General features: G+C 37.4%; 2 protein-coding genes across 9 annotated transcripts in view; both read right to left on the bottom strand.

The window, feature by feature from the left end:
* The window catches only part of LOC145987919 (uncharacterized), a 341,487-nt gene that overhangs the window by 243,409 nt on the left and 85,430 nt on the right, over positions 1-12,648 (bottom strand). The window lies entirely within an intron of this gene.
* Positions 1-12,648, bottom strand: part of LOC145987914 (uncharacterized) — a 187,698-nt gene that overhangs the window by 16,310 nt on the left and 158,740 nt on the right. For 7 of the 8 annotated variants that reach the window (XM_083122724.1, XM_083122728.1, XM_083122729.1 and 4 more), the window contains 2 exons: positions 8,663-8,746; positions 891-1,064 (listed from right to left, as the gene is read on the bottom strand). In XM_083122724.1, coding sequence (XP_082978850.1) covers positions 891-1,064; positions 8,663-8,746 — 258 coding nt within the window. The remainder of the gene's footprint in view (positions 1-890; positions 1,065-8,662; positions 8,747-12,648) is intronic. The other variant, XR_014441696.1, reaches the window with a different exon arrangement.

The following is a 12,648-nucleotide window of genomic DNA, read 5'->3' on the forward strand; positions in this document are numbered from 1 at the left end:
TTCTTTAGCAGAAAACTTCTGCTGCGTCCCCTTCCTTTTAATATTGCTGTAAAAATGTTTACCATTTGGATGTTATACTCTTTCCTTGCCAAACGTAACAAAGCTTCCAAGAAATTTGTCTTAGTTAATTCAACACCTTAGTGTAATAGCTACTTCAATTTAGAACTAATTTTGTTGAAAGCTGCATGTACACTCGAATTTAAATTTACTCATTCTTTGGGAAGAGTGGCACACAAAAACAAAGTCCAAGAGCATAACCAATATGGATATGACTAAATAAAATTTGAAGGAGTATTCCAGCATCATATGTGTGACATTTTACACAAAAAATTTAGGGTTCTAGACATGAAATTGGATTCAAATGTTTATAATGAACTGATTTCATACAATTATGAAGTTTTATGTGGTGTCTGATCACAAATGAAAAAAACAACCTTTAGTATAATGTAGGATGGGACCGATTAATCGGTACTCTATTGGTATCGGCCGATATAGGCATATCGGTGTATCGGTAAAATTACCGATTATTTTAACAATCCGATAAATCGATAAATATCTGATAATTTAGTGCAAAATTCTGCCATTTTGTTGCGATTTTTATGGATAATCTCCATGTCCTACTTTCTAAAAAAGTAAATGTCTAAATATGCAACTTCTTTTTCACTGCAGTCACCTTGAAACACACATTTAAAAATGTAGCAAATTTACAGGCTGCAGATTCTAGTAACTTTTATTGGTGCAATGTGTAAATTATATGCATTCACAAACATGTAAACCTGAATGCAATTAAGAAAAATAAAAATTTCCATATTAAATTATTTTGTTATTTACATGGAGTGGACCACTTTTCGTAGAATGTCGCAATAGAACATATCAAATGGGCTACAAACCTGTTGAGCCTGTGGTAGCAGGTCAAGATGTTTCTTCCTCTGATGTTGAAGTAACTTGGCTTTGGATGCGTATTGCTTGTGACACCATGGGCACCTGTGGGGATGGGTTGTGACACTTCCAACTGTTTGTGAAAAAGTTGGGTTTGGTATTCCAGGAATTTCTGGAACTCCGCCCTGTAATATAAAATACAGTAAAGTAGGGATGGATCATTACAAAATTTTCTAGAGCTATTTGTAACATTCGCCAATAGCAATACAAAGGAACCTTGATTTTATGTTTTTCAGGAGACCTGAAGAAACTTAAAATGCAGGAAAATGTAAAATCGAGGAAAATTTTATAACATTTTGCTGTGTTGGGACCATCAAGATTGAATGTATAACCTGGGAAAATGTAAAATCCAGCAACATAAAATCAGGGTTCCACTGTAACTGATCTCATGTACAATGGAAAATATTAAAATACAAATCAAACTGGCACCTTTAATCAATGCGACTGTAACTGCATGTTTAGGTATTTACTTTTTAAAACATTACAGAGGAATCTCGATTTTACATTTTTCTGGGGACCGAAGTGAAAAACCATAAAATGCAAGAAAATTTAAAATGTGGGAAAACTGTACAACATGCTGCTCTATTGAGACCATGATGAAGATTGAATGTGTAATGGAGCAAAGTTTTAAATCTGGGAATGTAAAATTGGGGTTCCACTGTACATATTTATATTCATTAAAAAATAACAAAAAGGTAGAAATTTGCATTAAACAGGGTGTCTACTATTTTGTGAAAACAAAATTCCCTGACTTTTCAAGGTTTTCCAGACCAAGTTATTAGGGCAATTAATGTACATGAACATATATGTACAGTAGCAGCGATTAGGGGAGTGTGTGTGTGTGTGTGTGTGGGGGGGGGGTTCCCCTAATATTTGCCCCACCAGTATTGTCTCTCAATGCTATCCCTCATCTACCAAGGAAAAATTAATTGTCCTTGCCCCAACCCCAAAGTTTTGGCACTCAGTCAAAGATGAAATATATGCAAGAAAATGAGAGCACAATACCTCTGTAGTACATCAGATTAATCTTTTCACCACAAAGCATACTTTATCCTCTTGTACCTGTATATGCATGGGAATTTACCAATATACTAGCAAGCTTTCATTATCACATTATGTGGAATTATTGATCTGATCCACCCACACATTATAAAATAATAGTTTTACCAATTTTTTGGAGTTAATTTATTTCCATAACAATTCAGTAGTCACAATGAAAATAATGTATATGTTTATAAACTGAATGTAATTTTTGCATAATTAGTTTTCTTCCTTTAAAATAAATGCACAATTTGAATACTTGAAATGTTTTTCTAACATATATGTAGAATTGGCATTCATTAACATGTGGAAGTTTCAAAATAACACATTGAAAAACACAACTACACTATTTTCTTCTTTAATGCTTCCATCTTTTCATCAACTTCTTCAATTTCCTTTGAAGATCTCTCGAGGATTTTAGCTTTATTTGTGCTCAGTTCTTTCAGTTCTGCCACACTTCTTTTCCTCTCTTCTAAATGAGTCTTCTGAGTTTCTGTTGTATCATGCTTCCTTCCACTTTCCATTTGCATTCCTTGCTGCATGGATTAAAAATTTTGTTATAGGGACTTTTTCAACCCCTCCATAAGTTACAATTGCATCATGTATACATCGTTGGGCAATAATTGAGTCCTCATCAAGATTATCCACAAGGCATTGCTTATTTACAGAGAAACTGAGCTCAACAGAAGCATTTCCATGTGAAAGCATTAAAATCTTCCGGACAAACAGTATAAAGACACTTTTGTTACAGTCTTCAAGAACTGTCATCCACATCTGATCCAGCCAATCAACAGCAATGTCAAAATTTTTCATACTTGCAATCACACTGTCATTACTACATAATTCAGTATAGAATCGTTCTATTTGGTCTAGGAATTAATTCGTGCGGTTGTTAGGCACACATTGTAGTTCAAACACAAAATACATAAATACCTTAAGAAAAATATTGTCCATCGCGAGCCACCACTTTCGCACATCTGTCAGGCAAGTTACGGATTCCGTGGCGAAAGAAGTCCTCATCCTTTGAAGTGATCCAGTCAGAGACCCATTTTTCGATATCTTCTGAAGTGATCCGCTGTCCAATCAAATGGTTATTCATGCAATCGAACAAGTAGTAGTCCGAAGGAACAACGTCTGGTGAATATGGCGGGTGGGGTAAAACTTCCCATCCGACATTTTCTAAATAGGTTTTGACCGGTTTTGCGACATGTGGGCAAGCGTTATCATGTTGAAAAATAAGTTTATCATGTCTGTTCTCCCATTCTGGTCGTTTCCTGGCCAGAGCTTGCTTCAAACGCATTAATTGTCGTCAATAAAGTTCTCCATTAATAGTTTCACCCGGTTGCAGCAGCTCATAGTACACCACACCTTTCATATCCCACCATATGCACAGCATAACCTTTGCACAGTGAATATCTCATTTCGGTTGTGATGGACCTGGTTCACCTGGCTTCACCCAGGCCTTTTTTCGTTTCGGGTTCTTGTAATGGATCCACTTCTCATCGCCAGTAACAATGCGATGCAAAAACCCCTTTCTTTTCTGTCTATGAAGCAGCAATTCGCAAATGGTTTTTCGTCTTTCAACGTCTCTGTCTTTCAATTCATGTGGAACCCAATGTGACATCTTTTGAATCATTCCCATGGCTTTGAGGCATTTGGAAACTGTTGTTTGATCAACGCCTAATGCTTCTGCAAGTTCTTCCTGCGTTTGACACAAATCCTGATCAAGCAATGCTCTCAATTCGTCGTCTTCAATTTTTTTTGGCTGTCCAGGTCGCTCTTGGTCTTCCAGGCTGAAATCACCACTTCTAAACCGTGCAAACCACTTCTGACACGTTCGCTCAGCTAGCTCATGGTCACCATACAATTCCACCAAAATATGATGACTTTCGGTAGCACTTTTCTGCATGTTAAAGTAATGAAGCAGAACACCCCGCAAAAACACTATCTGGCACGAACTGCGCCATGTTCAGTTGACTACAAAATGCTGTTGTTGACGTGCCAATCAACTGCCCTATACTACGAACGATGCGTGCTGACAGGAGTTTTCAACGCATGTGTGGATACACGGAACTGTGGGACGATACGCTCGTTACGCCATCTCTTGTCCAGGCACACGAATTAATTCCTAGATCAAATATATCATCTGCAGCACGACCAGAAAAATGGAACTTTTCAACTAGGACTTGTAATGCCACATTTACTTGGTCTTCACCTAGTTTTCCATCCAAAACAGATGCAGGAGAGAGACATGTTGCACCATATGTGAGCCTATATTTCAATGGTGATCTCATACATATCTTCTTACACAAACATTGTAATATTTTCAGACAATCTTCACGAAAATGTAACACCTGAACGTCAGATAGTTTCACAGATCTAAATACTGCTCGGGTTGCAAATCCAATGTCAACTTCTTTTGCAGAACACACATTCTAGATCAGTAAGATTTAGTTTTAAGAGATCTTCAGAACTTACAGCTTCAAGCAGAATGGACTTCTTTATAAACCTGGACATAAGGGATTTCAGTAGCTTGAGCAAATGTTCATAAAGGAAAGGCACTATTGGTGAACCAAGACTGAAACCTGACAAGAAAGGGTTCTATATCAGCTGCAATAGTCTGAAAGAAAGCTAGCCTGACTGGTAACAGAGGATTGCTCACTTGTGACTTAATAGTTTTAAAGCTTTCACACCTTGGTTGTTCCTTGATAACAGAAACTCTGTCAGCAAAGGTTTTCAGAAACCACCACACTTCCATTGTCTAACCACTGAATTGGACTAAACTTTTTTGGAAAAACTTTTGATCCCGTAATTCTTGTGAAATCTGCTCTCCAAGCTGGAACATTTTTAAATAAATTGTACACTGCTCTTAAGAGTACCACTATGTTCCAACCAGAACTCTGAAAAGATTCTTTGAAAACACCATGAAGAACATGAAGTCCGCAGCTTCCTATTTCCAGCAATGTTGTACTTTCTGGCTCATTAATAGTTATGTTTTCCTTGAAAAAGGTAAGCCATTTCCAGTTAACTGCTGGTCCATCCATGGATATTTGCACTATGTTTTTCAAATTGATACCTTTTACACCTTCTTAAAATGCCAGGAGCAAGTCACTAGCTTTGGTATGGCCCAGAAACAAAAATACAATTTTTTCCAGAAGAATAGTAAATTTCCCAGACTTTTCCAGAAAAATAAAATTCCCCGACTTCTCCAGGTTTTCCAGACTGGTAGACACCCTGACTAAATTACGCTTTATTTCTAGAAATATTGGATCAATAAAATTATCAGCAAATATGCATAAATCAGATGATACTAATAAATCATAGTGAACTGTAGTGAACAAAATGACGTATGAATTGTTACTACCAGGGTGTTCTACAAGTAGTGAGCCTGATAGGGTTCCCATAGTTCAATCTGAAAATAATTTGGGGATTTGAAATAGCAATTCTTTGTAAGCATATAAGCAAAGCGGTGTCCAGTTCTAACCATCCTATTCTTCTGTGCAGGAGCTAGAATTGGGCTAAGTGTGTAACGTCAGAAAAATGAAGAGAGAAGAGATACGAGCAGTGATCAAGTATCTGTTGAAAAAGAAGTTGAGTCCCAAGGAAATCCATGAGGATATGGTGACAACATTAGGAGAGAATGTTCCATCCTCTGCCACAGTGAAGAGATGGGTAGCCAAATTTAAGCAGGGGAGAATGAGGAATGAGTGTGGAAGATGACCCTCGTCCAAGCAGGCCAGTGGAGATGGTGACACAAGAAAATGCAGAGAAAGTGCACAAGATTATTCTTGCAGACAGACGTGTGACTGTGCGATATATTGCAGAGGAACTGAAGATGTCAAAATCAACAGTGGAGTGCATTGTGCATGACCAGTTGGGGATGAAAAACGTTTCTGCGTGTTGGGTTCCAAAACTTCTGACAAGCGAACAAAAGTTGAGAAGATGCATGATCTCAGAACGAAATCTTGAGTTGTTCCAGGCTGATCCAGAGGGATTTGTTGAACGACTTGTGACTGTTGACGAAACTTGGGCTCATCACTATGTACCGGAGCCAAAACAGTGAAAACACCTCGGCTCCCCCACCCCAAAGAAGGCAAAGTCTGGTCCCTCTGCTGGGAAAGTGATGATGATAGTCTTCTGGGACTCGAAGGGTGTTTTGTTAGTTGATCATCTCCGAAAGGGAAACACTATGACCGGAGAGCATTATGCTTCCCTGGCGAGGCAATTACGGGGTGTTTTGAAGACTAAGAGATGGGGAAAGCTCTCTAAAAGGTTAATTCTGCATCTCGACAATGCACGTGTTCATACATCGCTTGTTGCAATGGCAACCATCCATGATTGTGGGTTCGAATTGTTGGAACATCCCCCTTATTCACCCGATCTTCCTCCATCAGACTTTCATCTCTTCCATAACCTGAAAAAAGCTTTGGGCAGTGTGCATTATAAGTGTGATGATGACATCGTCAGTGCTGTGGGCGACTATTTTGCAAGCCTTGAGGAAAGCTTTTATGAGACAGGGATAAAAGCACTACAGAAGCATTGGCAAAAGTGTGTGGACCTGCAGGGAGACTACGTAGAAAAATAGGTTGCTATTGTGGTTCCATCCTGTTCCCTTCTAGATTAGGCTCGCTACTTATGGGACACCCCTTGTATATTGGTATTAGTTTCAGAGGTATAATTATTTCTTTAAATGCCTCCTCCTCCTTGGAAAATATCAACAACAGGTGCATAATGAGAGGAAGAAGTTATTTAAGACCACAAAAATGGAATTTGAGAGATTTACCCTGAAAGCCCTACAATTATACAAGACTTTTGTTTTGTTACCAGAGTAGAAGAAGTTATGTTTGTGAATTTTCTTTGTTCTCAGGACAATGTCAAGTTTACACACGTGAAAACATCCAGGATGTGGAATTAAGTAACCAATGCTTGCACTGCAAAGCATCCATGTCTGAAAGGAGCTTTAGGTAACTGAATGGACTTTCATACTGAAATAACTAAAAAAATCTATGAACATCATGGCAAGATAATTTTTAACAATATTAACATGGTTTTTCATTGCTGTTTCATGGTGGCACATTTCAAATCACTGAAAAGATGCTCTGCTGGATAAGTTATGCTTCACAATGATTGCTAAACTTCTTGGTGTGACTGTGTGACAACTAAACTAACTAATTCTCTTGCATTCTTAACTCTTTCGCTGCGGTCGTCGCAGCACGCCAGGTGCCTTGCTCCGCGGAAGTCGCATTATTGCGAGTTCATACTTCCACTCGCTGCGGGTGTCGCATTTCCGAAGTACGTCACTTTTAGTAGCCTTCTGACATCTGTAGATAGTATTTTGAACTATTTGAACTTGTAGTTTTGTTTTTATCCGTATGATGTCGCTAATTACGCCTCCGTTTAGAATTCTTTGAGATATAAGCGTTGAGTGCTCTGACATGTCAGTTTCAAATGCATGTTCGAATGTAAACAACATGGCTTCGTCAAGTCGTCAACACTTGTCTGATAATGATGTTACTCAACTGTTATTTGCAGACTCAGAATCAGAAGGTGAATTAAGTTGTGACGATAATAGCGACAGTTTTTATGAGACTTCAAGTGGTGACAGTGATTGTGTAGTGTCTGATGAAGAATTTGTACCGCCGTCCGTAACATCATGGAGCAGAGTGCAAAACAGCATTGATCTAGGTGCGTGAATTTCAAAATTTTTCAAAATATCATACCACCAGGGACTACAGAATGGTTTGCCAGTGCAAGGAATGACTTTTGTAAGTTCTCTATAACATATTTTGCAATGTAATTTTGTAAAATTATTCTTTCTAAAAAAATGTTTTTTTTTTGTTGTTTTTTTTTTCAAAATTTCAAAATTTTTCAAAATATCATACCACCAGGGACTACAGAATGGTTTGCCAGTGCAAGGAATGACTTTTGTAAGTTCTCTATAACATATTTTGCAATGTAATTGTGTAAAATTATTGTTTCTAAAAAAATGTTTGTAAAATCATTGTTTCTAAAAAATGTTGGTTTTTTTTCTTCAAAATTTCAAAATTTTTCAAAATATTATACCACCAGGGACTACAGAATGGTTTTACAGTGCAAGTAATGACTTTTGTAAGTTCTCTCTCATATATAATGCAATGTAATTGTGAAAACTATTTTTTTTATAAAAAAAAATATATTTTCAAATTTAATTACGCAGCCAAGGGATATTGTGTGCCAGAGAATTCCGCAGCGAAAGAGTTAAACCGGAGATTTCTAGCTGCAGCAACAAGAGCCTTCCATCTGTTCCTATCCTGGGCAAGATCAATCCAATCTTTTCCATCCTTACAGATTTCCTTTAGATCCATCTCAACGTTATCCCTCCATCTTCGTTTTGTCCTTCCTACAGGTCTCTTACCATCAGGTTTCCGAACAAGAACTCTTCTGTCCTCTCCCATCTAAGTCTCCTTGATTTAATTATTCAAATAATATCTGGACATGAATACAAATTATGCAGTTCTAAGTTATGTAACCTTCTCCACTCAACTATCTCATCATCACTTTTAGGTCCAAATATGTTTCTAGAGATTATATTTTCAAATAAAGGTTATTTTATTGTGTGGAGCTAACTTATACAAATGCATACACACACACGAGTGCATGCACAGACACACAAAAGCATACTTGAAAAATCACTGTAACATACTTTTCTTCTGTTGCTCATTGGAAGTTCTGCCCCTGGATGATTCTTTAAGATATGTGCTTTCCTTTTAGAACTGCTCTTGTATACCTGCAAATAAAATTTCACATGTAAACCCCAAAACTGTGTTCGGATCACATCGTAAAATAGAATTAGAAACGTGAAATCACTTTTCATGCACATTAAATTAAAATAGATGAAAGACTGGAGTCTGATTTCTCACAATTAATAGCCTACAAAAATTTCAACTGTAGTTGTAACGAAACTTTATAATCAAGGCTCAAGTGTTACCTTTATGTCAATCATGACTGTTTAATCCTAGCACTTTTCAGCAAAACATAATTTCTTTCAAAATTAACAGACTGAAATTGAAACTGTATATGTGTCAGTTGTCCTATATGGGAAGAAGCCCATAACATCTTGTAACATTCTCTTTCTTTCATTTAGGAGCCGACATCTGTGGCAGAATGGTTACCACAGCACACTATCATGCCAGGGTATCAGGTTTGAATCCTGGCTTGGGTATCCTTTGTGGGTGTCCCCTTATCAATTTCATCATACTTTCATTACATCATCTTTGTGATTACCAAAAGTGACAGAAAATCAATCAAACTTTAATTTAGAAGACAAATGAAATTAGATATTATGCAATTCTGATACTTGGAGATTCATCTAATAATTAATTTGCATGACCATTCACAAGTAAACTAAACTTAAACAAACTCTGTTGAACAACTACTACTTACAAGAGAGGCCCTGCTAAGTGGCTCTTGCGTGTTCAGTGCATCAAGTCCTATCATCACTGTTTTCTGGATTTCTACCGCCCCCCACCCCCCCTTTCCCCCTGGGCTAGACATATGGTCACAAATACATTCACATGTATTTTCTGAAAATTCATATTTTTTTGTTCGTTTTCTAATATTTAACAATTTAATTAGATGTAAGCAAGTTACTAATTTTTATCCGCGGAACTTACTTGTAGAGGTTCTATTAATTTTGGTGGCTTCTGCTTCAAGTACGGGCTTGGCAGAGTGGGATGCTGAAAACGGGGAACAAAATTCACACTATTAAGCCCACCATAGGTGCTTGGCTTTCCTCGTTGAGTCCCTCTTAGGACACAGGGTCACTCGCTAGAAGGGCAGGACCCTCTGTTGTGTCGTGTGTGTAATGTCGTTTTAAGTATTCGGCATATTCTTGTAGAATGTGCCAATCTTGCTCACCTCCATCAGAATTTTAATCTTTCCGGCTGTTTGTCGATGACAACAGTATTTTATCAAATGTTTCTAGATATTTGCGAAGAGCTGGTCTCTTCCACAGTCTATGAGAAGGCTTTTAGATTTTTTCTGCGTTTTTAAAGTGTTGTGTTTGTCTTGTGCAGGTCTTTTTACAACCTTGCACTTTTAATTTTTCCGAAGGGGCTTGTTACACCCCTTGTTTTAATCCCTCAAGTCAGAATATTAGTTAAGGGGATATTTTCCAGAATATACTGAAGGGTGCAAAATGGCCTTAAGTGCCGACACACCCAATCATTTTTATTCATTCAAGTACGATCTTTCACCTTTCGAACATGGCCTATGTGCTGCTAGTGGACGGCAGTGCTATCGTGAAGTCAAATACCTTTGCAGCATCTTCTTGTAACACGATAACTCTTGTATTACCGAGAGGGAGCGGTTCAACATACAGTTTTATTGTGTAGTAAAATTAGCATTTTAATATTATGCATTTAAATATAAGTAAAGTTGAGGAAAGTATAGTCTTAATCATTTCTTTTTTCCCACCCTATTCCAGGACATTTGTGCATCGCGAAGAAACTATTCAGGACACCAGTACAAATGATATCATTCCGGGATTGCATGGAAAAATCTGGGACGTATGGCAGGCCTAGGTATGATCAGGCTATCAAAATCCAATCTATCAACCAGGCCATCCAACATTTTGACATACTGTTCCAATGAATGAATGATAGCCATTTCACATTTTTTTGATTAAGTTGTTGCAATTTTGCAATGTGTTGACTGTGTTCAGAGAAACGTGAGTTCAATTATACTACAAAATGATCCAAAAGTGGACAACAAACGTTTACCTTGTAATATTATTTTGTGCTCTCAGCTGGTGCATTGTTTCCTCAGATTTAACTGCTGGGTGTTCTAGGTCTCTTCGTTTCTGCATCATAGTATCTAAGTAGTTTCTATACTTTGGATTAAATTTCATTAAAGTTTTCAGAACTCTTAGTTTTTTTTAAATATCTCTATTAGAATACTGTGATGTTCACAGTTCTGAACAGTCTATCTTTTAAGGTGCCCAACATAATATTGCACTGCATGATTGCACTGTTTATTTATATCAGGTATTTCTATGGCCAGTGTATGGTGAAATTGTGTGTTACAATTTATGTAAATGTTCCCCCCTCTTTTCTTTTACGTGGATATTGTATTTTCTTACCATTATAAGAGGGTAAAATCAATTCTCATTTAACATATGTCATAAAATCATTTGATTGCAATCGATCCATTATCTTCATGTTTCATTTTTCATGATTAATGTTATGCTATTATTTGTTGCATTATTTAGCGTGTGTACCTTGTTGATACAAGTGTCTAGTCAGGTTAAAGATTCTATTCTAGTTCTTAAATTATTGTTTTTGTGTATGCCACTATATATATATAGATATTTATTGATACTGGTTTATCTAATGTCATATAGGATACATGTAGTTATTAATATCCTTGTGTTTTTCGCAATGGGTCCTTTTTATAGACCATTCATTACTTAGAAGGATCTTAGATGCTCTCAGAAGGTGTTATTTGATTGTGTGTATAGGTTTTGTGCCTTTCTTTAAATTCAGGGTATGTTAATTATTCTAATATTGGTGCCTATTCTTCTTTTGCTACAAGGGGGAGTTTGTGACGTTTTTCCTACGCTTTTGTATTTTCGTGTGGAAAAGCATCACAATTCCTCATTTCTTCGTACACCTTGCGTCTTGTTTGTTTGGTTAATTATAATAGTCTCCGCTGACCTCTCGCCCCGTGCTCGCTTCTCCAGCGGAAGGCGATAACAGTTCCGATTCTTCAAGCTTCGCGATAACAACGACGTGACTTCGGTCACGGGTGAGAGAGAGCCTTGCAGTGTGTTGCATGGTTAAGCGTGCAAGTTTGCCTCGCATGCGAGACTTAACCTCCTTTCTGACTTCTTTTTTAGCACACACTTTTACGATATATTCTCTCTCTGCTTTTTGCACGATTCAATGCGAGGCAGAACTAGTTTTTTCCTGGTTAACTTTACACGTGCAAATGGAAGGTTGCATTTGACGAATGTGTGAACTTTACCGTCGTCCAGTTTGATTTGGGTGTTTTTCCCACAACTTGTGATAGGATTCAGATTTGTGACTGAGGATGGGTCTATGGACTTTTCTAGACGCGAAGCCAATGTTCTGATGACGGAACGTGAAGGAAGGCAGGACTTCTTTTGACCAGTCGCTATTAGCAGTGTTGAAATTGACGTCTGGTACTTCATGTGCTACTAATGGAGGTATGTACAGTGTCGTCTTTTCCCTCCTCTATACTTCTGCAAAAAATCCAAAGATCGTGAACTATGAAAGAGTGGCGTATCTTTAACTTAATTGAGTCACTGGTTTAAACGAGTATAAAAGGACCAAAAAAGAGGAACCGTCGAAAACACTAGTTGTTCTAAATTGCTATTAACGTACCTTATCTAATTAAGAATCAACGAGTAGGCTTATTGATTACGTATCAATAATAACGCGAATGAACTTGCGGCATTTTGCCTGAATTATTAATGTTTACCAAGGCGTGCGCGAGATACTTGACATGCACCGTTGCGACTCCTTAAAATGTCGAAATATCAAATACATGAGGTTGGCACAAGTTAAATTGGGATATTACGAGCATCAAATAGGAGTAGGGAGTATAGTATTACTTATTGTCTAAAGTAACGATATGTGGCAAAACTAGTCTGTTTATTGTTAAATGGTA

This window comes from Lepisma saccharinum, chromosome 5 (genome assembly GCF_977018435.1).
Source record: "Lepisma saccharinum chromosome 5, izLepSacc3.1, whole genome shotgun sequence".
Taxonomy (NCBI): domain Eukaryota; kingdom Metazoa; phylum Arthropoda; class Insecta; order Zygentoma; family Lepismatidae; genus Lepisma; species Lepisma saccharinum.